The 23,879-nt window shown below is 47.5% G+C and overlaps 1 protein-coding gene across 1 annotated transcript in view; it reads right to left on the bottom strand.

Annotated features, from left to right (window-relative positions):
• Window positions 1-6,643: 6,643 nt before the first annotated feature.
• Window positions 6,644-23,879, bottom strand: part of LOC116366983 (Krueppel-like factor 7) — a 34,821-nt gene continuing 17,585 nt past the window's right edge. The window contains exon 2 of the mRNA XM_031818812.1: window positions 6,644-7,425. Within this exon, the coding sequence (XP_031674672.1) occupies window positions 6,649-7,425 (777 nt within the window). The 3' untranslated portion in view covers window positions 6,644-6,648. The remainder of the gene's footprint in view (window positions 7,426-23,879) is intronic.

Consider the following 23,879-nt stretch of genomic DNA (forward strand, 5'->3'; position numbering starts at 1 on the left):
CTCGCTCCTCTGTCCTTTCATCTCCTCTAGCCCCATCCTCCCCTCTCCTCTGTCCTTTCCTCTCCTCTGTCCTTCCTCTCCTCTAGCCCCATCCCCTCCTCTAGCCCCATCCTCTCCTCTGTCCTTTCCTCTCCTCTAGCCCCATCCCCCCTCTCCTCTCCGCTCCTCTAGCCCCATCCTCCCCTCTCCTCTCCTCTCCTCTAGCCCCATCCTCTCCTCTCCTCTGTCCTTTCCTCTCCTCTCGCCCATCCTCTCCTCTCCTCTGTCCTTTCCTCTCCTCTAGCCCCATCCTCTCCTCTTTCCTCTCCTCTGTCCTTTCCTCTCCTCTAGCCCCATCCTCCCCTCTCCTCTGTCCTTTCCTTTCCTCTAGCCCCATCCTCCCCTCTCCTCTGTCCTTTCCTCTCCTCTAGCCCCATCCTCTCCTCTGTCCTTTCCTCTCCTCTAGCCCCATCCTCCCCTCTCCTCTGTCCTTTCCTTTCCTCTAGCACCATCCTCCCCCTATCCTCTGTCCTTTCCTCTCCTCTGTCCTTTCCTCTCCTCTAACCCCATCCTCTCCTCTGTCCTTTCCTCTCCTCTAGCCCCATCCCCCCCTCTGTCCCTTCCTCTCCTGTTAGCCCCATCCTCCCCTCTCCTCTCCTCTGTCCTTCCTCTCCTCTAGCCCCATCCTCCCCTCTCCTCTGTCCTTTCCTTTCCTCTAGCCCCATCCTCCCCTCTCCTCTGTCCTTTCCTCTCCTCTAGCCCCATCCTCTCCTCTTTCTCTCCTCTGTCCTTTCCTCTCCTCTAGCCCCATCCTCCCCTCTCCTCTGTCCTTTCCTCTAGCCCCCATCCTCCCCTCTCCTCTGTCCTTTCCTGTCCTCTGTCCTTTCCTCTCCTCTAGCCCCATCCTCTCCTCTGTCATTTCCTCTCCTGTAGCCCCATCCTCCCCTCTCCTCTGTCCTTTCCTCTCCTCTAGCCCCATCCTCCCCTCTGTCCCTTTCCTCTCCTTGTTAGCCCCATCCTCCCCTCTCCTCTCCTCTGTCCTTTCCTCTCCTCTAGCCCCATCCTCCCCCTCTGTAATTTCCTCTCCTGTAGCACCACCTCCTCTCCTCTCCTCTCCTCTCCTCTCCTCTCCTCTCCTCTCCTCTCCTCTCCTCTCCTCTAGCCCCATCCTCCCCTCTGTCCTTTCCTCTCCTCAAGCCATATCCTCCCCCTCTCCTCTCCTCTAGCCTTAAAAACAAGAGAGGCAGATTTAGGTCTGGCCCACTCCCTCCCTCCCTCCCTCACACCGGCCAATTATAGTCCCGGGAGGATGGATGCCTGACTCAGTCTCCTAGCAACCGGGTAAGGGATGAAACACAAGGAGGAGGCAGCTAGTGCAGCTGGCTGGATCTGGCATTGGCAGCACACGCCGCTGTGCACAAGCCAATTACCACTCACGCTGGCAGAAGAGAATGCAGTTGCCTAGCAACCTGCACTGTAACGCTGTACATTCTTGATGGGGGTGGTAGGGGGTGTGGTGGTTGTGAGGGGGAGGCATAGTGGAGACAGCATCGATACAGGCTGAGACCAGTGCCTAGAGCACAGAAGATAACCACTCCAGCTACACACTCCTCCATTGATAGGCTATGGTTGCCTAGCAACACACACACACAACCCAGCCTCTCAGGTGGCTGAGTTGTGGTTAACTGCATTTCCTCCATTAGCTGGAGATGGACCGGGGGTATCATGGTCTCTGAGGTCATTATGGGGGCACTGGGAAAGCACTTTACAGACCAGTACTACTCACTCCTACACGTTTACTGTTACACTAGTCAATGCTGGCTCCCTTTATATGAGCAGAGAGGGAGAGTGTGTGGGTGTGCGTGCATGTGTGTGAGAGAAAGGGAGAGATGGAGGAGACAGAGAGAGGAGGGGAGGAGGAAGGACAGAGAGGGAGAGTGTGGGTGTGTGTGAGAGAAAGGGAGAGAGAGAGAGAGCAGGGGAGGAGGCAGGACAGAGAGGGAGAGTGTGTGGGTGTGTGTGCATGTGTGTGAGAGAAAGGGAGAGATGGAGGAGACAGAGAGAGGAGGGGAGGAGGCAGGACAGAGAGGGAGAGTGTGGGTGTGTGTGAGAGAAAGGGAGAGATGGAGGAGACAGAGAGAGCAGGGGAGGAGGCAGGACAGAGAGGGAGAGTGTGTGGGTGTGTGTGCATGTGTGTGAGAGAAAGGGAGAGATGGAGGAGACAGAGAGAGGAGGGGAGGAGGCAGGACAGAGAGGGAGAGTGTGTGGGTGTGTGTGTGTGCATGTGTGTGAGAGAAAGGGAAGAGATGGAGGAGACAGAGAGAGGAGGGGAGGAGGCAGGACAGAGAGGGAGAGGTGTGTGGGTGTGTGTGCATGTGTGTGAGAGAAAGGGAGAGATGGAGGAGACAGAGAGAGGAGGGGAGGAGGCAGGACAGAGAGGGATGTGTTTTACTCTTCCCCTCTTCAAAATCGAATTGCACAATTCCTTATCTGCGTTCAAACCTCCATTCATAAAACTCACTGCCGGGACGTGTAATTTCCACAAAGTCTGCTTGATTCCAGCTCTATTGTTAATATCTTCTCTGTCAGTCATTTATGGGAATAACAAGTGAAGAAAAGAGGGGTTTGAGTAACACCGTCTCTTAAGTCATGTCCTGATGATTGAACGAGTGGAGGCCCATGGCACTATGTCTCAGACTGAAGTGTTTCTACCTCTCCTCCTCAGTGCTCGGTCCCTGTCTTGGTGCTGTCAGTGGCTAAAGTAACTATTTCAGATAGCTATAACAGTGACCCTGTGCTTTGAGAGCCAGCATGTCACGTAACAGTACAGGTGGACTGAGATGTTTCTACCTCTCCTCACTCTGTCACTGTCTTGGTGCTAAAACAACTGTTCCAGCTATATCTCTCACTCTCTTTCACGTGTTCCAGCTATATCCCTCACTCTCTTTCACGTGTTCCAGCTATATCCCTCACGCTCGTTCACGTGTTCCAGCTATATCTCTTACTCTCTTTCACGTGTTCCAGCTATATCCCTCACTCTCTTTCACGTGTTCCAGCTATATCCCTCACACTCGTTCACGTGTTCCAGCTATATCCCTCACGCTCGTTCACGTGTTCCAGCTATATCCCTCACGCTCATTCACGTGTTCCAGCTATATCCCTCACTCTCTTTCACGTGTTCCAGCTATATCCCTCAAGCTCGTTCATGTGTTCCAGCTATATCCCTCACTCTCTTTCACGTGTTCCAGCTATATCCCTCACGCTCATTCACGTGTTCCAGCTATATCCCTCACGCTCGTTCACGTGTTCCAGCTATATCCCTCACGCTCGTTCACGTGTTCCAGCTATATCCCTCACGCTCGTTCACGTGTTCCAGCTATATCCCTCACGCTCGTTCACGTGTTTCCAGCTATATCCCTCACGCTCGTTCACGTTCCAGCTATATCCCTCACGCTAGTTCACGTGTTCCAGCTATATCCCTCACGCTCATTCACGTGTTCCAGCTATATCCCTCACGCTCGTTCACGTGTTCCAGCTATATCCCTCACGCTCGTTCACGTGTTCCAGTTATATCTCTCACTCTCTTTCACGTGTTCCAGCTATATCCCTCACGCTCGTTCACGTGTTCCAGCTATATCCCTCACGCTCATTCATGTGTTCCAGCTATATCCCTCACTCTCCTTCACGTGTTCCAGCTATATCCCTCACGCCCGTTCACGTGTTCCAGCTATATCCCTCACGCTCATTCACGTGTTCCAGCTATATCCCTCACTCTCTTTCACGTGTTCCAGCTATATCCCTCACTCTCATTCACGTGTTCCAGCTATATCCCTCACTCTCATTCACGTGTTCCAGCTATATCCCTCTCTCTTTCACGTGTTCCAGCTATATCCCTCTCTCTTTCACGTGTTCCAGCTACATCCCTCACTCTCTTTCACGTGTTCCATCTATATCCCTCACTCTCTTTCACGTGTTCCAGCTACATCCCTCTCTCTTTCACGTGTTCCAGCTATATCCCTCACTCTCTTTCACGTGTTCCAGCTATATCCCTCACTCTCTTTCACGTGTTCCAGCTATATCCCTCACTCTCTTTCACGTGTTCCAGCTATATCCCTCACTCTCTTTCACATGTTCCAGCTATATCCCTCACTCTCTTTTCACATGTTCCAGCTATATCCCTCACTCTCTTTCACGTGTTCCAGCTATATCCCTCACTCTCTTTCACGTGTTCCAGCTATATCCCTCACTCTCTTTCACATGTTTCAGCTATATCCCTCACTCTCTTCATGTGTTTCATTGACCACATACTACTCAAAATGCAAGACCGATGCATAGCTTCATTCTAAATGGGAAGCTAGTGTGGATATTGGAGCAGACCAGTTGAGGCTGTAGAACTGACATGGAGCGTTAGATTCCGGGTCCATTCCATTTCAATTCAGGAAGTGAACTAAAATTCAAATTCAAATTCTCCTCAATGCCTTTCAATAAGATTTTTTGTGTTGTTGTAATCATTTGAATTGGTTTGGTTTACTTTTTGAATTGACTAGAATTTAAATGGGATTGACCACAAACCTGGTAATAATACAGGTGTTTGAGAAGTGCCAGATTTAGCCTATAGAAAGAGTACGTAGAGGCAGACTAAAATAAACTGGGAAACCACGGCTTATCCAGGTCAATCCATCAATCACAGGGCAGTTAGTCACTCAGCGGACAGTTTCCTGACAGAGGTGTGAGTGGTTTGGGATTGAGATTGAGGAGAGTGAGAATTATGGCCATTTCCGCCTCTGGAAATCTGCTGAGGAAGTAGTGTGGTAACCTTGGGAAAGAATACTGATAGCAGAGTATACTGAGGGCCCTGGCAGCGCTGAACAGTACTGAAGTACTCATTTAGGCTGCTGGTGCCAGCACTCTAAGTTTAGGTGGTAATTATATTTTAGGGCCAATATTCTGTAATTGGTACTCAAGCAGTTGAACATTTGAGGAGCCAGTGAGCACTGGCCCAGGGTCAGGGTGAGGGTTAGGGTGAGGGTCAGGGTGAGGGTTAGGGTCAGGGTGAGGGTCAGGGTTAGGGTCAGGGTGAGGGTTAGGGTCAGGGTGAGGGTCAGGGTTAGGATTAGGGTGAGGGTGAGGGTCAGGGTTAGGGTTAGGGTGAGGGTCAGGGTTAGACGAGGAAGAGGATGAAGAGGGTTAGGGTGAGGGTCAGGGATAGATGAGGAAGAGGGTTAGGGTTAGGGTTAGACGAGGAAGAGGATGAAGAGGGTTAGGGTGAGGGTCAGGGTTAGATGAGGAAGAGGATGAAGAGACTGAGTAGGGTTAGGGTCAGGGTTAGGGTTAGACGAGGAAGAGGATGAAGAGGCTGAGTAGGATTAGGGTTAGACGAGGAAGAGGATGAAGAGGCTGAGTAGGAGGTAGAGGATGATAAGAAGATCTGGTCTTTAACTGATAAATGAGGCTCCATTAACAGAAAAGGCCATGATGAGTACCAGGTATGATTAAAGAGAACCTGAGCTAAAAGTAAGAAACATGAAACATGGACGAGGGATGTCTAAGAAGGTAAGGTATGATGTGTGGTAGTTCTGATGGTGTTGGTCTGGTGGTCTAGTCTGTCTGAGAGCTCGCCCTGCCTGTTAACGACTCAGATGATCTACCTCTTTGATAAATGATACTTATGTTTTCAGATTAAGTCACTTTCCCTGGGATGAAGTGAGCAGTATTTCCCTGGGATGAAGTGAGCAGTATTTCCCTGGGATGAAGTGAGCAATATTTCCCTGGGATGAAGTGAGCAGTATTTCCCTGGGATGAAGTGAGCAGTATTTCCCTGGGATGAAGTGAGCAGTATTTCCCTGGGATGAAGTGAGCAGTATTTCCCTGGGATGAAGTGAGCAGTATTTCCCTGGGATGAAGTGAGCAGTATTTCCCTGGGATGAAGTGAGCAGTATTTCCCTGAGAAAAAGTGAGCAGACCCCTCCTGTCTCAGCCTCCAGTATTTATGCTGCAGTAGTTTATGTGTCGAGGGGCTGGGGTCAGTTTGTTATATCTGGAGTACTTCTCCTGTCTTATCCGGTGTCCTGTGTGAATTTAAGTATGTTCTCTCTAATTCTCTCTTTCTCTCTTTCTTTCTCTCTCTCGGAGGACCTGAGCCGTAGGACCATGTCTCAGGACTACCTGACATGATGACTCCTTGCTGTCCCCAGTCCACCTGGCCGTGCTGCTGCTCCAGTTTCAACTGTTCTGCCTGCGGCTATGGAATCCTGACCTGTTCACCGGACGTGCTACCTGTCCCAGACCTATTATTTGACCATGCTGGTCATTTTTGAACATTTGAACATCTTGGCCATGTTCTGTTATAATCTCCACCCAGCACAGCCAGAAGAGGACTGGCCACCCCTCATAGCCTGGTTCCTCTCTGGGTTTCTTCCTAGGTTCTGGCCTTTCTAGGGAGTTTTTCCTAGCCAACGTGCTTCAACACCTGCATTGCTTGCTGTTTGGGGTTTTAGGCTGGGTTTCTGGACAGCACTTTGAGATATCAGCTGATGTACGAAGTGCTGTATAAATACATTTCGTTTGATTTGATATTTCCCTGAGAAAAAGTGAGCAGTATTTCCCTGAGCAAAAGTGAGCAGTATTTCCCTAATATTAATTTCCTATCACATACTTAATTAAGCTTGCCTAGTGCAGTGGGATGGAACAGAATAGTCCCAAAAGTGCCGTCCATTTGGTATTCAAGGCAGGCTCAATCTGATGCTCAAAGTATCTGAAATAAAAACCAATGCAATTTCGACTGTGCTGTAGACTGCAGAGTAGTGTTGATGAGTGTCTGTCACCTGTGTGTGTCCTCTGGTGGGCCTTGAGATGGGAGCTCTTGGTGTAGACCTTCCTGCAGCCGTTAAACTGGCAGCGGTGGACCCTCTTCTTGTTCTCAGAGATACCCCCCACGCCCATCACACACGTGCCCCCCTGCTCGCCGTCGCTGTGCCCGCCTGTGGTGTCACGCCTTGTGGGCAGTGGTGGCGCGTCTGTCGCTGCCAGCATGGCGGAGCTCAGCCCCACCTTCCTCGCCACCAGTTTGAGAGTGAGCGTGCCGTCCGCGGACGCCGTCAGAGTCTGGTGGGGGTCGGGCTTGACCAGGTGGCGTCCCAGCTCCGGGGACGAGGGCGGAGTCAGGGAGGTGACGGCGCTCAACTGGGCTGGGTGTACCCCTCCCCCTCCAGACCCTAACCCCATCCCGTCTCTAAGTTTGGCAGACTTCAAGGCCCCAGAGAGGTGCTTCCGAGAGGGGCAGAGCAGGGGCGGTAGAGTAGGGCTGGGGAGGAGAGGGTCTAGTAGTTCTTCTTCACTGTCCTCCTTCAGGTAGGCCGGGGTGAGCAGGCAGTCAAGCTCCTCGTCAAAGAGGTCCGACAGCCTCTTGGGCTCCGTCTGTAGATAACGCTCCAACTCCAGGCGTGTCTGATGGGAGAAGGGAGAGACAGGGGTCAGACTCACACATAAACCCTATGTCTTAACACTGATATACAGGTACTCCTATAGTGGTACTGCTATTCCCAGACTGGTGTACTCATAACCTTGGCTGAAGCACATGCTACATAGAATCACTACAGTGCAGATTTCAGTGGAATAATGGAATACTGTGCTGCTGATGGTGAACATCCCTCTAAAGCTGAGTGGATATTTCCTGTTCGGATTTGTTCACTAGATCACATCATTCAATTAAAACAACCTGACAACTCCCATAATTACTACACCAGTCAGAGCTGGGTGAAATGTGGAGCTCTCTCATCAACTGATATAATGTATCCAAGTGAGCGGGCAACTAAGGCAATTGATTGATGAATAGCTCACCCCTGATGCCCTTAATTTCCCTTCGTGCCCACCACAGGAGGTTGGTAGCACCATAATTGGGGAGGATGGGCTCGTGGTAATGACTGGAGCGGAATCAGAGGAATGGTATCAAATACATCAAACACATGGATGCCATTCCGTTTAATGCCGTCCTCCCCTCAGCAGCCTCCTGTGGAGCCCACTCCCATACCCTATCATTCTGTATGTCTTTGTGACTGTATACAGGTAGATCAGAGAAGGCACATCCCTGATTGGAAGATGAGTGACCACCCTGATTAGAAGCACCTGCTGCTCATTGGTTGTTCACCTGTGTTCCCTCCAAATGCTGTTGTGAATTAAAATGATTTGCACCTACACACTGAAGGCTGCCGAGCCGAAACGTCTGTGTACGCTGTCCCCTGATGCAGTGAAAATCCTTTAAAAAAACACATTTTATGCGACATCTTTTTGAGTGTGGACCCATCATACCTTTTTATATATATGGAGAAAGACTGCTGGTGTATTTTTAGAACCCCAGGGAGGATAGTAGATGGTGGAACCAGCCCCACATTACCAGGCCTGGCAGCTCTGCAGAGATGGCTCATTACACACAGATTGATTACAATGGCTGGAGTGGGGAGAGGAGCCCTGAACCGACTAACCTCTCTTTCTCTCTCTCGCTCTCTCTCTCACACACACACAAGCACAGGTCTCTCTTTATTGAGCACAGATAAGCCCCGCGTGCAGTTTTACAACCCTCAGATAGGGGAGAGGACAGATTTATTAAGTCATCAGTCTGGGGATTTCCTTCTGCTTTGGCCGTATGCTAAAATAACGGAATATTCCATCATGAACCACCTGCATTTACCTAGTAGACCAACTCCATCAGACAAAGCCTGGCTCTGTTCAAGAGGGGACGTGTTGGGTTGGAGATGTAGGGACGCAGTTCAGACGCTGTTCAGCACAGCAGTGCTCTCCGCACAAAACCATAAAGGCGTTTTGTCTGACGGCAGGGCCCCCTCCCTCCCTCCTCCTCTCTCTTTCTCTCTGATAGCTGTGAGTTGTGTTTGGCATGTAGAGGCTAAAGTACTCTGACAGTGGCAATGGGAGAAAACAGCCCTGCCGCCGGGCCTTATACAAACCATTTCAACTGAGCCAGAGGAGAATGACAGACAGCTCCATTATGGAGGTGGAGGGTGTACAGACGGCATCCATCTGACAGATGAAGTTCATATAACTCTTGTTTCTGTGTTCTGCACTCTAAAAATACTACAGTTCTTTATTATTTGTATCTGTTGCTAGGTGATACTTTTTTTGGGGTGGGGGGGGCTGTTAAACTAATTTGCATATTAACGTAAAATTGTAAGCACCCCAAGAGTGTGTCAATAGAGAAATGCTGCGGAAATGTCTTTCTTACCTGTTATAATGGGGACTTATTTTAAGATGCTTTAAAAAAATAACCTTTTCCGTGGTTTTACTGCTCCTTTGATTGCTGCGGTCATTGTAAAATGTAATTGGAATGAACTGAATTTACGAGAGAGGCAATTTAAGTGTTGGCGACATTAAGAAGTGATAAGAAAATGGTATGCTTCAATCTTCACTGAATTCAAAAGGGAGAACAATCATCGATACAGCCATTGGTCACTGTCTGAGTCTGCTAACACTAGTGAGCTCAATATGCTCATGCAGTGTATAGTTCATGATGTAGACATGTTCAGCTTTCATGATTCATTTCAAGCTATTGCCCTCCCTCCCTCCCTCCCTCCCTCCCTCCCTCCCTCCCTCCCTCCCTCCCTCCCTCCCTCCCTCCCTCCCTCCCTCCCTCCCTCCCTCCCTCCCTCCCTCCCTCCTCATGGGGTTATGAGTAAAGAGAGAGGGGGAAGTAAAATGGACGAGGAAGAGAGACGGCTGAAGAGGGAGGAGGGGAAAAGAGATGGAGAGAGAGAGACATGAGGGACAGAAATGAGGTATGGAAGAGAAACAGATGGATGAAGGAGGGGCTGAGGAAAACCGAGAATAACCGGGGGTGCGAAGGTGTGAAAAAAGGGGAGACCGAGAGGGAGCGAGGGTGTGAAAAAATGGGAGGCCGAGAGCGAGAGAGGGAACGAGGGCTTGCCTTGGCTCTCACAGTGGGAAGTAAAACCAATCCTGGGCCTGTGACATTCACCGTAACGGTATCCTCACAGCAGGCTAACTAACATACGTCCAGGAGCCTTGCACTCTGAATCCTCACCTCAGGCAAAGGAGAGATGAGACTGCACTCTGAATACCCACCTCAGGGAAAGGAGAGATGAGACTGTACTCTGAATCCTCACCTCAGGGAAAGGAGAGATGAGACTGCACTCTGAATACCCACCTCAGGGAAAGGAGAGATGAGACTGCACTCTGAATACCCACCTCAGGGAAAGGAGAGATGAGACTGCACTCTGAATACCCACCTCAGGGAAAGGAGAGATGAGACTGCACTCTGAATACCCACCTCAGGGAAAGGAGAGATGAGACTGTACTCTGAATACCCACCTCAGGGAAAGGAGAGATGAGACTGCACTCTGAATACCCACCTCAGGGAAAGGAGAGATGAGACTGTACTCTGAATACCCACCTCAGGGCAAGGTGGGATGAGACTACACTGTAGCGGTTCCGTATCAGTAAGTATAGGTCTCTAACCAGTACAGCCAGAAGAGGACTGGTCTCCCCTGAGACTGGTTCCTCTCTAACCAGTACAGCCAGAAGAGGACTGGTCTCCCCTCTGAGACTGGTTCCTCTCTAACCAGTACAGCCAGAAGAGGACTGGTCTCCCCTGAGACTGATTTCTCTCTACCCGGTACAGCCAGAAGAGGACTGGTCTCCCCTCTGAGACTGATTTCTCTCTACCTGGTATGCTGATGTAAAAAGGGCTTTATGAAACACATTGGATGTATTGAATGTGAGTGTAGGTCAGTGATGTCAGGTGATCAGTGTTGAGGAGGAGACTGTTTGCCAGTGGAGAGGTTTAAAAGCATTATGATTGGTGTGAGATAAGCGTGGGCTAGAAGGACTTTCCACCATATTTCTTACAACTTTCCTTTTAAACCCAGGAAGGGAAGTGAACAGTGCACCACACTAGTCAAGGGGTTAGAGAATTGGGATGCAGACAGGGGGTCTGAGGAGTTTATTGGAAGGTAGAAGATGGAGAGAAGATGGAGGGCTGGGAGAGACAGCAGACTCTTTCTCTCACTAAAGGAATGTTGTTCAAGAGGAGTGATTCAGAATTTTCTTCACTTGTCTGTGTATCTTTCTCTGCAATGTGTGTGGTCTTCCTGTCTTTGTCAGGTTTAAAAGCAGTGCTCTGGCATCCCTCGGAGGCTGATTTCTCCCAAAGGGCAAGATGGGGCGGCAGGTAGCCTAGTGGTTAGAGCGTTGGACTAGTAACCGAAAGGTTGCAAGATCGAATCCCTGAGCTGACAAGGTAAAAATCTGTTGTTCTGCCCCTGAACAAGGCAGTTAACTCACTGTTCCTAGGCCATCATTGAAAATAAGAATTTGTTCTTAACTGACTTGCCTAGTTAAATAAAGGTAAAATAAAAGATAAAGAGGACTTAACAGGCCACTTGGACTGACAGAGTAATTGACTGACATGGATCTAAAAAGTCAACATGGATCGTCTCCACACAAAGATGTCTTTAAGTCTCTCAGGTTTAAAGCAGACTCCTTTTCTATGCATGACTTAAAAGAAAAGAGAAACCCTCTTTGGACCGCCAAGTGGGAGCGGAACTGAGGAGAAGTTATCCAATGACCTACTGCACAAGCAAAGTTGTCCAAAGACGGATCTTTCCACTCCAACCTGGCGGCCCATTTAGTGCTAACAGTGAAGACATGCCCACAGCCAACAGTTGGATTCAGCCATGACCCTGTCTGAGTCAGCATGTTGGGCAAACAAACGTTCCGTGATATGACATTTTGCTGCCATGATAACAAAGCCTTTGGGCGGAGCTGAGCTGTGTGTTAGTGAGTTAGTCACCAAGCCACCAGGGATATTATTTATGGCTGGAGAACTGACCTGTTTCTCTCTGCCCCGTGGCAAAATGTGTTGAACAAACCCCTCAATGGCTATCTAGTATTCTTATGCTTGGCTCTCTCCAATACTAGTTTTTGTTTCCTTTCTCACACCAAGCTAGTCAGTGGTTTACCCAGACAGAGTGAGTCATGTGTCACACGCTGAAGTGAGAGCAGCTCAGAATAGCAGAGTGAAATAGGCAGCGAGAACAAAACACCACAGAGCCAATCGTCAGGCTGGGGTGAACGATACAGATAACAACGTTGTTCCCCTATATATATCCTATCTAACTGATACATATAGTAGCGTATCCTGCCTCTGTCTTAGCCTCTACCACTGCAGTACAACTGTTACCTCATCTATCTCAACACAGCCTTCCCCCAATATTAATTCCCACCCACATGGGCACCACTAGTGCCCTCCCTGCAGATAGCAAGCCTGCCAACACAGGCTATCCCTCCTCTCGCCCCCTTTAGCATCCCCCCCTCAGCCCAGCACACAGCATGTCATTAGTATCAAAGTGCTAGCTAAGCTACCACCCACAGTTGGCTGCCTGGCTAACTGCTGGAGAGGCTGGTAAAAACACAGGTTAGCCTATAAAAACACACAGAATTCATAGACCCCTGACTTGAGGCCAGAACACCAGACACTTAAGTGAGATAAGGTGGATATGGGTCATTAATGTTGTGAAGATTTAATCCTGTTGCTTCTGTGCAATTATTTGCCTGTTAGTGGCCAGCCTGTTAGTGGCCAGCCTGTTAGTGGCCAGCCTGTTAGTGGCCAGCCTGTTAGTGGCCAGCCTGTTAGTGGCCAGCCTGTTAGTGGCCAGCCTGTTAGTGGCCAGCCTGTTAGTGGCCAGCCTGTTAGTGGCCAGCCTGTTAGTGGCCAGCCTGTTAGCTTGCACGATTCTTGCCATTCTCCTTGGACCTCTCATCAACGAGCTGTTTTCACCCACAGGACTGCCGCTGACTGGATGTTTTTTGTTTGTCGCACCATTTTCGGTGAACCCTAGAGAGTCCGTGGGAGAGAGCCATTTTCGGTGAACCCTAGAGAGTCCGTGGGAGAGAGCCATTTTCGGTAAACCCTAGAGAGTCCGTGGGAGAGAGCCATTTTCGGTGAACCCTAGAGAGTCCGTGGGAGAGAGCCATTTTCGGTGAACCCTAGAGAGTCCGTGGGAGAGAACCATTTTCGGTGAACCCTAGAGAGTCCGTGGGAGAGAACCATTTTCGTGAACAGGGTGGTGTACCTAATAAACTGAGTATATAGTGGCATCACTATTAGCTCCATGAAATCTGCAGCGACATGGGTCATCTGTCAAGTCAGGTGACTGTTCTGTCTACCAATGAGAAGCTTTGATGTGCTGCCTCACTCTGATGTGACACCAGCCAAATGACTATTCTCCAGCAGCCTGACTCAAGCAGAATCGTTTGGTCGCCTGGCTCCATCCCTTTGTGTGGGTGTGTGTGTGTGACCCTCCCAGAGGGTGATTTATGACTTTGCTGAGCAATACTTAGAAATGTCCCTCCTGCATCCCCACATCCTAACCCCTTCCCCATGCTCCTCAGCCCCTCTCCTCCTGCCTGCACCTGCACTGAATGCCACCTCAGCCAGGTGAAGATCTAAGAAGCTGTAGAGAACAGAGAGATACACTGCATGACCAAAAGCATGTGGACACCTGCTCGTCCAACATCTCATTCCAAAATCATTGGCACTAATATGGACTTGGTCCCCCCTTTTCTGCTATAACAGCCTCCACTCTTCTGGGAAGGCTTTCCACTAGGTGTTAGAACATTGCTGCTGGGACTTGCTTCCATTCAACCACAAGAGCATTCGTGAGGTCGGGCACTGATGTTGGGTGATTAGGCCTGGCTCGCAGTCAGTGTTCAAATTCATCCCAAAGGTGTTTGATGGGGTTGAGGTCAGGGCTCCACACGGATCTCGACAAACTCTTTCTGTATGGACCTCGCTTTTTACATGGGGGCATTTTCATGCTGAAACAGGAAAAGGCCTTCCCCAAACTGTTGCCACAAAGTTGGAAGCACAGAATCGCCTACAATGTTATTGTATGCTGTAGCGTTAAGATTTCCCTTCACTGGAACTAAGGGGCCTAGTCCGAACCATGAAAAACAGCACCAGACCATTATTCCTCTTTCACCAAACGTTGCAGTTGGCACTATACATTGGGACAGGTAGCCAAACCCAGATTCATCTGTCGGATTGCCAGATGGTGAAGCGTGATTCATCACTCCAATGGCAGCCGACGCTTGGCATTGTGCATGGTAATCTTAGGCTTGTGTGGGACTGCTCGGCCATGGGAAACCCATTTCATGAAGCTCCTGACGAATAGTTATTGTGCTGACGTTGCTTCCAGAGGCAGTTTGGAACTCGGTAGTGAGTGTTGCAACTGAGGACAGACAATTCTTATGCACTACACGCTTCAGCACTCGGCAGTCCTGTTCTGTGAGCATGTGTGGCCTACCACTTCGCGGCAGAGCCGTTGTTGCTCCTAGACGTTTCTCCTAGATGTTTCTACTCCTAGACGTTGCTCTTAAACATTTCTAGAATAACAGCATTTACAGTTGCCTGGGGCAGCTATAGCAGGGCCGGAATTTGACAAACTGACTTCATGGAGAGGTGGCATCCAATGAAGGTTCCACGTTGAAATTCACTGATTGCTTCATTAAGGACATTCTACTGACAATGTTTGTCTATGGAGATTGCATGGTGATGTGCTCGATTTTATACACCTGTCAACAACAGGTGTGGCTGAAATAGCTTGAATCCACTCATTTGAGGTGGTGTCCACATACTTTTGTAAATATAGTTTACTAGCAGCAGCACAGGCTTGACTGACTTGACTGTTCACAGGAAAGAAGACAGTACTCCATTTTCCGTACTGATCTGAGTGAGAGAAGACTTAGACTATAGCCTCTGTTTATTACCATTTTTAAACTACTGAGCCAAGCCTAAACAAATATTTCACATTCATTTTTTTATTTTATTCAACCTTTATTTAACTAGGAAAGTCAGTTAAGAACAAATGTATATTTACAATGACAGCCTACACCGGCCAAACCCAGATGACGCTGGGCCAATTATGTGCCGCCCTATGGCGGTTAGGGTTGCAAAGGGATTAGGGTTGCAAAGGGTCGGAAAATTCTAGGTCTTGGGGATAGTTTAACCAAAATATGCTACAATTCAATGGAATTGCAACCCTCTTCATGCACAGTGCATTCTTCCATCACATCTACAGCTGATTCTCAAGATCTTGCACACTAATGAGATGCTATTGAGCCCACACTACTACCTTGTCAGAGCCAAGGACTACATGCTTTCTGGTACATTGTGATTACAATACTGGGTGGGGTGAATATATTTTATATGACATACATCATTTTTAGTTAACTAGTATATAGTAGCCTACAGCAAAGTGTGTTTAAATCATTTAACTTGTTAACAATTTCTGCTAGTTAGTTTTTGCTACCATGTGGGTTTTAGCTTGTTTGAGCCTGCTAACTGAGGAGTGTTAATTCACCTGTTTCCATACATGTTTCATTTAAAACATTTATCTTACAAAAGGAGTTGTTTAATCTAACTGTTTAACTATTTATCTGTACATGGAATTGTATGGTTTTTTTAACTCATTTTTTCCTAATCTTTACAGGAAAATGCCACGGTACTATCTGATGTGTGGAGACATTTCACTGCAGCTAATGTAGAAGGAAAAGCTATGTATATTTACAAATACTGTGCCAAATCATAGGTGAAGAATGCAACAAAGATGCAGAATCATCTGGCCAAGTGCATAAAGTTCCCTCAGCGCTCACAACAAGCAACCTCTGACAGAAGTCCCTCTACTTCTATTCGAGGTGAAAATTATGGATCAGACACTTTATCAATAGCAACAGCTCATGTCCTCCTGGAATCAGACACCTTATCGATAACAACAGCTCATGTCCTCCTGGAATCATACGTTTCTTTACTCAATGGAGGAACGCAGTCAGAGAAATGCTAATGAATGTATTGCTCGAGCTGTGTATGCAACTGGTTCACCTCTGATGCTCACAGGAAATGTGTATTGGAAGAGATTTCTGAATGTTCTTGGCCCAGCATACACCCCTCCAACCAGACATGCTTTATCTACTAATTTGCTGGATGCAGAGTTCAAGTGAAGGTCAAGCAAATCATAGAGAAAGCAGCTTATGCCCTGCCCACTTCACTGTTGCTCCAAGCAGAGGAAACTGCAGTTCTGAAATGCATCAAAAAGCATGAAGACTTCTGCCTGAAGCCCATACACGCCACAGCATCCATGTTGGACCCCAAGTATGCTGGCAAGAGCATCCTGTCTAGTGCAGAGCTCAACAAATCAAATCAAATTTATTTATATAGCCCTTCGTACATCAGCTGATATCTCAAAGTGCTGTACAGAAACCCAGCCTAAAACCCCAAACAGCAAGCAATGCAGGTGTAGAAGCACGGCCTATGGTGTCATCACTACCATATCTCGCCACCTTGGCCTGGATGAGGGAAAGGTTATTGGCAGTCTGGCGAAGTATACTTCCAAGCAAGGGCTTTGGGATGGAGATATGCCATAAGCAATATGACAGTCATGCCAACATATAGTATCTCATCAGCTACCTGGTGGAAGAGACTTTGTGGATCTGAGGCTCTTTCCCCTGTTGCCTCCATCATCCTCCAAATCCCACCAACATCATCCACCTCAGAACTCAACTGGTCCTTGTTTGGGAACACAAACCAAAGCACGCAACAGGCTGACCAATACAAGGGTTGAAAAATTGGTGGCCATCCGGGCAAATTTGAGGCTTTTTGAACCTGACAACGAGCCATCCTCAACAAGGTTGGAAAGTGACAGTGAAGATGAGGCCTCAGAGTCTGATGTTCAAGAGGTGGACATTGAGGAGATCCAGGGAGAAGACATGGAAGCCTGAGAGGAAAACAACCAAAGCTTTAGTTTCTAGACTATCATTTTACAGAAGATGTGGAAAATGTTTTTGGGAGATGCGATGGATCATTGGAGATCATTCAATATTCCCTTTCTTTTGTTAAGTGAAATCATCCCATGTGAAGAGTCAACTCATTTAATTAAAGTTAAATTCTTAACTAAACCGTTTTTTATATTTCTATTGGAAGGATTTAATCATTTGCAATTGTGTCTACATGTGATAAGGTAAAAGGTTTATGTTTCTGCCTCCATATGATATGGTAAATATATCCAATGCGAAAACATCTACATTTAAATGGTATTAATTAGCATATATTTCCATTATTTCCCATATATTCCCATTAATTCCCACAGAAAGTTTCCACCTCTGAATATTTCCCAAAATGTGCAAACCCTAGTTGTGATACAGCCTGGATTCGAACAAGGGTGTTTGTAGTGATGCCTCTAGCACTGAGATGCAGTGCCTTAGACCGCTGTGCCACTCTGGATCCATGGGGTGGTAGAGATTAGGTTCAGCGAGATCTAACACCTTCTGCCACCACTTAAGAGGCGTTAGAGACCGGTGCAGCCAAGCAGAGCAGAGATGTGAGATAATTACACACACACAGCCCTTATCAGACGACATTACCCTCACAATATAATCTCCCAGATCCTTCAGGGCAGGTATAAAGGGCTTTGCTCCCAAATCCTTCAGGGCAGGTATAAAGGGCTTTGCTCCCAGATCCTTCAGGGCAGGTTTAAAGGGCTTTGCTCCCAGATCCTTCAGGGCAGGTATAAAGGGCTTTGCTCCCAGATCCTTCAGGGCAGGTATAAAGGGCTTTGCTCCCAGATCCTTCAGGGCAGGTATAAAGGGCTTTGCTCCCAGATCCTTCAGGGCAGGTTTAAAGGGCTTTGCTCCCAGATCCTTCAGGGCAGGTATAAAGGGCTTTGCTCCCAGATCCTTCAGGGCAGGTATAAAGGGCTTTGCTCCCAGATCCTTCAGGGCAGGTATAAAGGGCTTTGCTCCCAGATCCTTCAGGGCAGGTATAAAGGGCTTTGCTCCCAGATCCTTCAGGGCAGGTATAAAGGGCTTTGCTACCAGATCCTTCAGGGCAGGTTTAAAGAGCTTTGCTCCCAGATCCTTCAGGGCAGGTATAAAGGGCTTTGCTACCAGATCCTTCAGAGCAGTTTTAAAGAGCTTTGCTCCCAGATCCTTCAGGGCAGGTTTAAAGAGCTTTGCTCCCAGATCCTTCAGGGCAGGTTTAAAGAGCTTTGCTCCCAGATCCTTCAGAGCAGGTTTAAAGAGCTTTGCTCCCAGATCCTTCAGGGCAGGTTTAAAGGGCTTTGCTCCCAGATCATTCAGGGAAGGTTTAAAGGGCTTTGCTCCCAGATCATTCAGGGAAGGTTTAAAGGGTTTGGCAAGCATGGTTCCTGATGAGGACACACTTCAGCTGGCTGTTCAAGCCAAAGCGCTCTACCCCATGTACCTGGATCAGTCAACAACATTGAACATTCATTTGGTGCAATTAAAATGTTGATTTGGGGCCTCTCCCTGAAACCTGCTTACCAGGTTGGTCTGAGTAATGTCCATAGACACTTCAGTGCTAATCAAGAAATTATACGTCTGCACAGAGAAGCTCACAGACAGAGCAACACGAGACAAGAACCAATCATATCCCACACGTATGCTCCCTACCTCCTCAACCATGCTGATCTATTTCAGACAGAGTTATACCACCAGTCAGACAGGGACCAACGTGTGGAGTTAACAGGAGTTATACCACCAGGAGTTATACCACCAGTCAGACAGGGACCAACGTGTGGAGTTAACAGGAGTTATACCACCAGGAGTTATACCACCAGTTAGACAGGGACCAACGTGTGGAGTTAACAGGAGTTATACCACCAGGAGTTATACCACCAGGAGTTATACCACCAGGAGTTATACCACCAGTCAGACAGGGACCAACGTGTGGAGTTAACAGGAGTTATACCACCAGGAGCTATACCACCAGGAGTTATACCACCAGTCAGACAGGGACCAACGTGTGGAGTTAACAGGAGTTATGGACCAATGTGTGGAGTTAACCTGTGACCTGGCCTTCTCTTCCTGGTGCAGCCAATCAAAAACGTTGACAGTGAAGTGCCGTCAGCACTGAGTACAGAAAGGGGAGCTTCAATCAAAGAAAGAGCTGAGGTCCAGCTTCCTGCTATACTCCACAGACCCCACATGTTCTGGCCAGTTTGGATGTCAGAGACTAACTCCAGCCCTCTTATGAAGCACACAAAGAGACGACCCCGCCAGACATCTCTAAACTATGACAACCAGTCATGGAGGGAAGGAACAGGGAAGTACAAAGCCATTCACCTCCAGGGAAAGGCCACCGCTCACAGGGTGCAGAGAGATGTCCGACCTGGTGACCTGGTCTAAACGGAGTGGAAAGACATTTCCCATTGCTTTTCAGACGCAGCAGCGTGAGCTGCTCACAGGGTGCAGAGAGATGTCCGACCTGGTGACCTGGTGACCTGGTCTAAAGGAGTGGAAAGACATTTCCCATTGCTTTTCAGACGCAGCACCGTGAGCTGCTCACCCTACTACCCCCAACACATCTTTCTTCAGCCAATGATCCAGCATGGCAGCTCATTTCAGGTGGCTGCAAACCTGGCTTATGTCCCAAATGGCACCCTATGCTCTTTGGGCCTGGGTCAAAAGTAGTGCACTATATAGGGAATAGGGTCCTGGTCTAAAGTAGTGCACTACATAGGGAATAGGGCTCTGGTCTAAAGTAGTGCACTACATAGGGAATAGGGTCCTGGTCTAAAATAGTGCACTACATAGGGGATAGGGTACTGGTCTAAAGTAGTGCACTACATAGGGAATAGGGCTCTGGTCTAAAGTAGTGCACTACATAGGGAATAGGGTGCCATTTGGGACAGGGCGGTGTGCTCTGACTGCCACAACCCCATCTCACAGTTAGGCTTACATCATAATTAAATGCCAATAAAAACAGCAGGGAGTGATACACTTCCACTTGACACATGCTGTCATTATACAACAGATTGTCAGTATACTACCGTTTGTCAGTATACAACCGTTTGTCAGTATATAACTGTGTGTATACAACTGTCAGTGTACAACCAACTGTCAGTGTACAACCAACTGTCAGTGTACAACCAACTGTCAGTATACAACCAACTGTCAGTAAACAACCATTTGTCAGTATATAACTGTGTGTATACAACTGTCAGTGTACAACCAACTGTCAGTGTACAACCAACTTTCAGTGTACAACCAACTGTCAGTGTACAACCAACTGTCAGTGTACAACCAACTGTCAGTGTACAACCAACTGTCAGTGTACAACCAACTGTCAGTGTACAACCAACTGTCAGTGTACAACCAACTGTCAGTAAACAACAGTTTGTCAGTAAACAACCGTTTGTCAGTATATAACCGATTGTCATTACACAACCGATTGTCATTATACAACCGATTGTCATTACACAACCGATTGTCATTATACAACCGATTGTCATTACACAACCGATTGTCAGTACACAACCGATTGTCAGTACACAACCGATTGTCAGTACACAACCGATTGTCAGTATACAACCGACTGTCAGTATACAACCAACTGTCAGTGTACAACCAACTGTCAGTGTACAACCAACTGTCAGTGTACAACCAACTGTCAGTAAACAACCGTTTGTCAGTATACAACTGTCAGTGTACAACCAACTGTCAGTAAACAACCGTTTGTCATTAAACAACCGTTTGTCAGTATATAACCGATTGTCATTACACAACCGATTGTCATTATACAACCGATTGTCATTATACAACCGATTGTCATTACACAACCGATTGTCAGTATACAACCGGTTGTCAGTATACAACCGTTTGTCAGTATACAACCGATTGTCAGTATACAACCGTTTGTCAGTAAACAACCGTTTGTCAGTATATAACCGATTGTCATTACACAACAGATTGTCATTATACAACCGATTGTCATTACACAACCGATTGTCAGTATACAACCGATTGTCAGTAAACAACCGATTGTCAGTATACACCCAACTGTCAGTATACAACCGTTTGTCAGTATACAACCGTTTGTCATTAAACAACCGATTGTCAGTATACAACCGATTGTCAGTAAACAACCGATTGTCAGTAAACAACCGATTGTCAGTATACAACCGATTGTCAGTATACAACCGATTGTCAGTAAACAACCGATTGTCAGTATACACCCAACTGTCAGTATACAACCGTTTATCAGTATACAACCGTTTGTCAGTATACAACTGTCAGTGTACAACCAATTGTCAGTATACAACTGTCAGTATACAACCAATTGTCAGTATACAACCAACTGTCAGTATACAACCAACTGTCAGTAAACAACCGTTTGTCAGTAAACAACCGATTGTCAGTATACAACCGATTGTCAGTATATAGTGAGGGAACAAAGTATTTGATCCCCTGCTGATTTTGTACATTTGCCCACTGACAAAGAAATGATCCGTCTATAATTTTAATGGTAGGTTTATTTGAACAGTGAGAGACAGAATAACAACAAAAAAATCCAGAAAACGCATGTCAAAAATGTTATAAATTGATTTGCATTTTAATGAGGGAAATAAGTATTTGACCCCTGTGCAAAACATGACTTAGTACTTGGTGGCAAAACCCTTGTTGGAGGTCAGATGTTTCTTGTAGTTGGCCACCAGGTTTGCACACATCTCAGGAGGGATTTTGTCCCACTCCTCTTTGCAGATCTCCAAGTCATTAAGGTTTCGAGGCTGACGTTTGGCAACTCAAACCTTCAGCTCCCTCCACAGATTTTCTATGGGATTAGGGTCTGGAGACTGGCTAGGCCACTCCAGGACCTTAATGTGCTTCTTCTTGAGCCACTCCTTTGTTGCCTTGGCAGTGTGTTTTGGGTCATGCTGGAATACCCATCCACGACTCATTTTAAATGCCCTGGCTGAGGGAAAGAGGTTCTCACCCAAGATTTGACGGTACATGGCCCCGTCCATCGTCCCTTTGATGCGGTGAAGTTGTCCTGTCCCCTTAGCAGAAAAACACCCCCAAAGCATAATGTTTCCACCTCCATGTTTGATGGTGGGGATGGTGGTCTTGGGGTCATAGGCAGCATTCTTCCTCCTCCAAACACGGCGAGTTGAGTTGATGCCAAAGAGCTCCATTTTGGTCTCATCTGACCACAACACTTTCACCCAGTTGTCCACTGAATCATTCAGATGTTCATTGGAAAACTTCAGATGGGCCTGTATATGTGCTTTCTTGAGCAGGGGGACCTTGTGGGCGCTGCAGGATTTCAGTCCTTCACGGCGTAGTGTGTTACCAATTGTTTTCTTGGTGACTATGGTCCCAGCTGCCTTGAGGTCATTGACAAGATCCTCCCATGTAGTTCTGGGCCGATTCCTCACCGTTCTCATGATCATTGCAACTCCACGAGGTGAGATCTTGCATGGAGCCCCAGGCCGAGGGAGATTGACAGTTCTTTTGTGTTTCTTCCATTTGCGAATAATCGCACCAACTGTTGTCACTTTCTCACCAAGATGCTTGGCGATGGTCTTGTGGCCCATTCCAGCCTTGTGTAGGTCTACAATCTTGTCCCTGACATCCTTGGAGAGCTCGTTGGTCTTGGCCATGGTGGAGAGTTTGGAATCTGATTGATTGATTGCTTCTGTGGACAGGTGTCTTTTATACAGGTAACAAGCTAAGATTAGGAGCACTCCCTTTATGAGTGTGCTCCTAATCTCAGCTCGTTACCTGTATAAAAGACACCTGGGAGCCATAAATCTTTCTGATTGAGAGGGGGTCAAATACTTATTTCCCTCATTAAAATGCAAATCAATTTATAACACTTTTGATGCGTTTTTCAGGATTTTTTGTTGTTGTTATTCTGTCTCTCACTGTTCAAATAAACCCACCATTAAAATTATAGACGGATAATTTCTTTGTCAGTGGGCAAACGTACAAAATCAGCAGGGGATCAAATACTTTTTTCCCTCACTGTATAACCGATTGTCAGTATACAACCGTTTGTCAGTATACAACCGTTTGTCAGTATACAACCGATTGTCGGTATACAACCGATTGTCAGTATACAACCGATTGTCGGTATACAACCGATTGTCGGTATACAACCGATTGTCGGTATACAACCGATTGTCAGTATACAACCGATTGTCAGTATACAACCGATTGTCAGTATACAACCGATTGTCAGTATACAACCGATTGTCAGTATACAACCGTTTGTCAGTATACAACCGATTGTCAGTATACAACCGTTTGTCAGTATACAACCGATTGTCAGTATACAACCTATTGTCAGTATACAACCTATTGTCAGTATACAACTGTCAGTATACATTCTGACACATTCTACAGTAAATGGACAGACTGCTTCGAGATGCAAATCCTTCTAGAAGAAAAGTAATTAAAGATTAGGAGAATTACTGAGGCAACATCATGCAGTGCCTCAGAAAAGCAAACCAAATGTATTCTTCTGATCAGCAGTCTAATTTGGTTGTGACGTGCTGTGAAAAATGCCTGTGTGTCCTGTCAATGAAGAGAGGACAGGGGAGATGAGAGGAAGGCAGGAGCAGAGGAGTGAGAACAGAGGGTGGAAATGAGAGGAGAGGATGGAGAGGACAGGGGAGATGAGAGGAAGGCAGGAGCAGAGGAGTGAGAACAGAGGGTGGAAATGAGAGGAGAGGATGGAGAGGACAGGGGAGATGAGAGGAAGGGAGGAGCAGAGGAGTGAGAACAGAGGGTGGAAATGAGAGGAGAGGATGGAGAGGACAGGGGAGATGAGAGGAAGGTAGGAGCAGAGGAGTGAGAACAGAGGGTGGAAATGAGAGGAGAGGATGGAGAGGACAGGGGAGATGAGAGGAAGGCAGGAGCAGAGGAATGAGAACAGAGGGTGGAAATGAGAGGAGAGGATGGAGAGGACAGGGGAGATGAGAGGAAGGCAGGAGCAGAGGAGTGAGAACAAAGGGGGGAAATGAGAGGAGAGGAAGAGAGAGGATAGGGGGAAGAGTGTCAGGACTTGAGAGGAGACG

This window comes from Oncorhynchus kisutch, unplaced genomic scaffold, assembly GCF_002021735.2.
Source record: "Oncorhynchus kisutch isolate 150728-3 unplaced genomic scaffold, Okis_V2 scaffold1630, whole genome shotgun sequence".
In the NCBI taxonomy this organism is placed as follows: domain Eukaryota; kingdom Metazoa; phylum Chordata; class Actinopteri; order Salmoniformes; family Salmonidae; genus Oncorhynchus; species Oncorhynchus kisutch.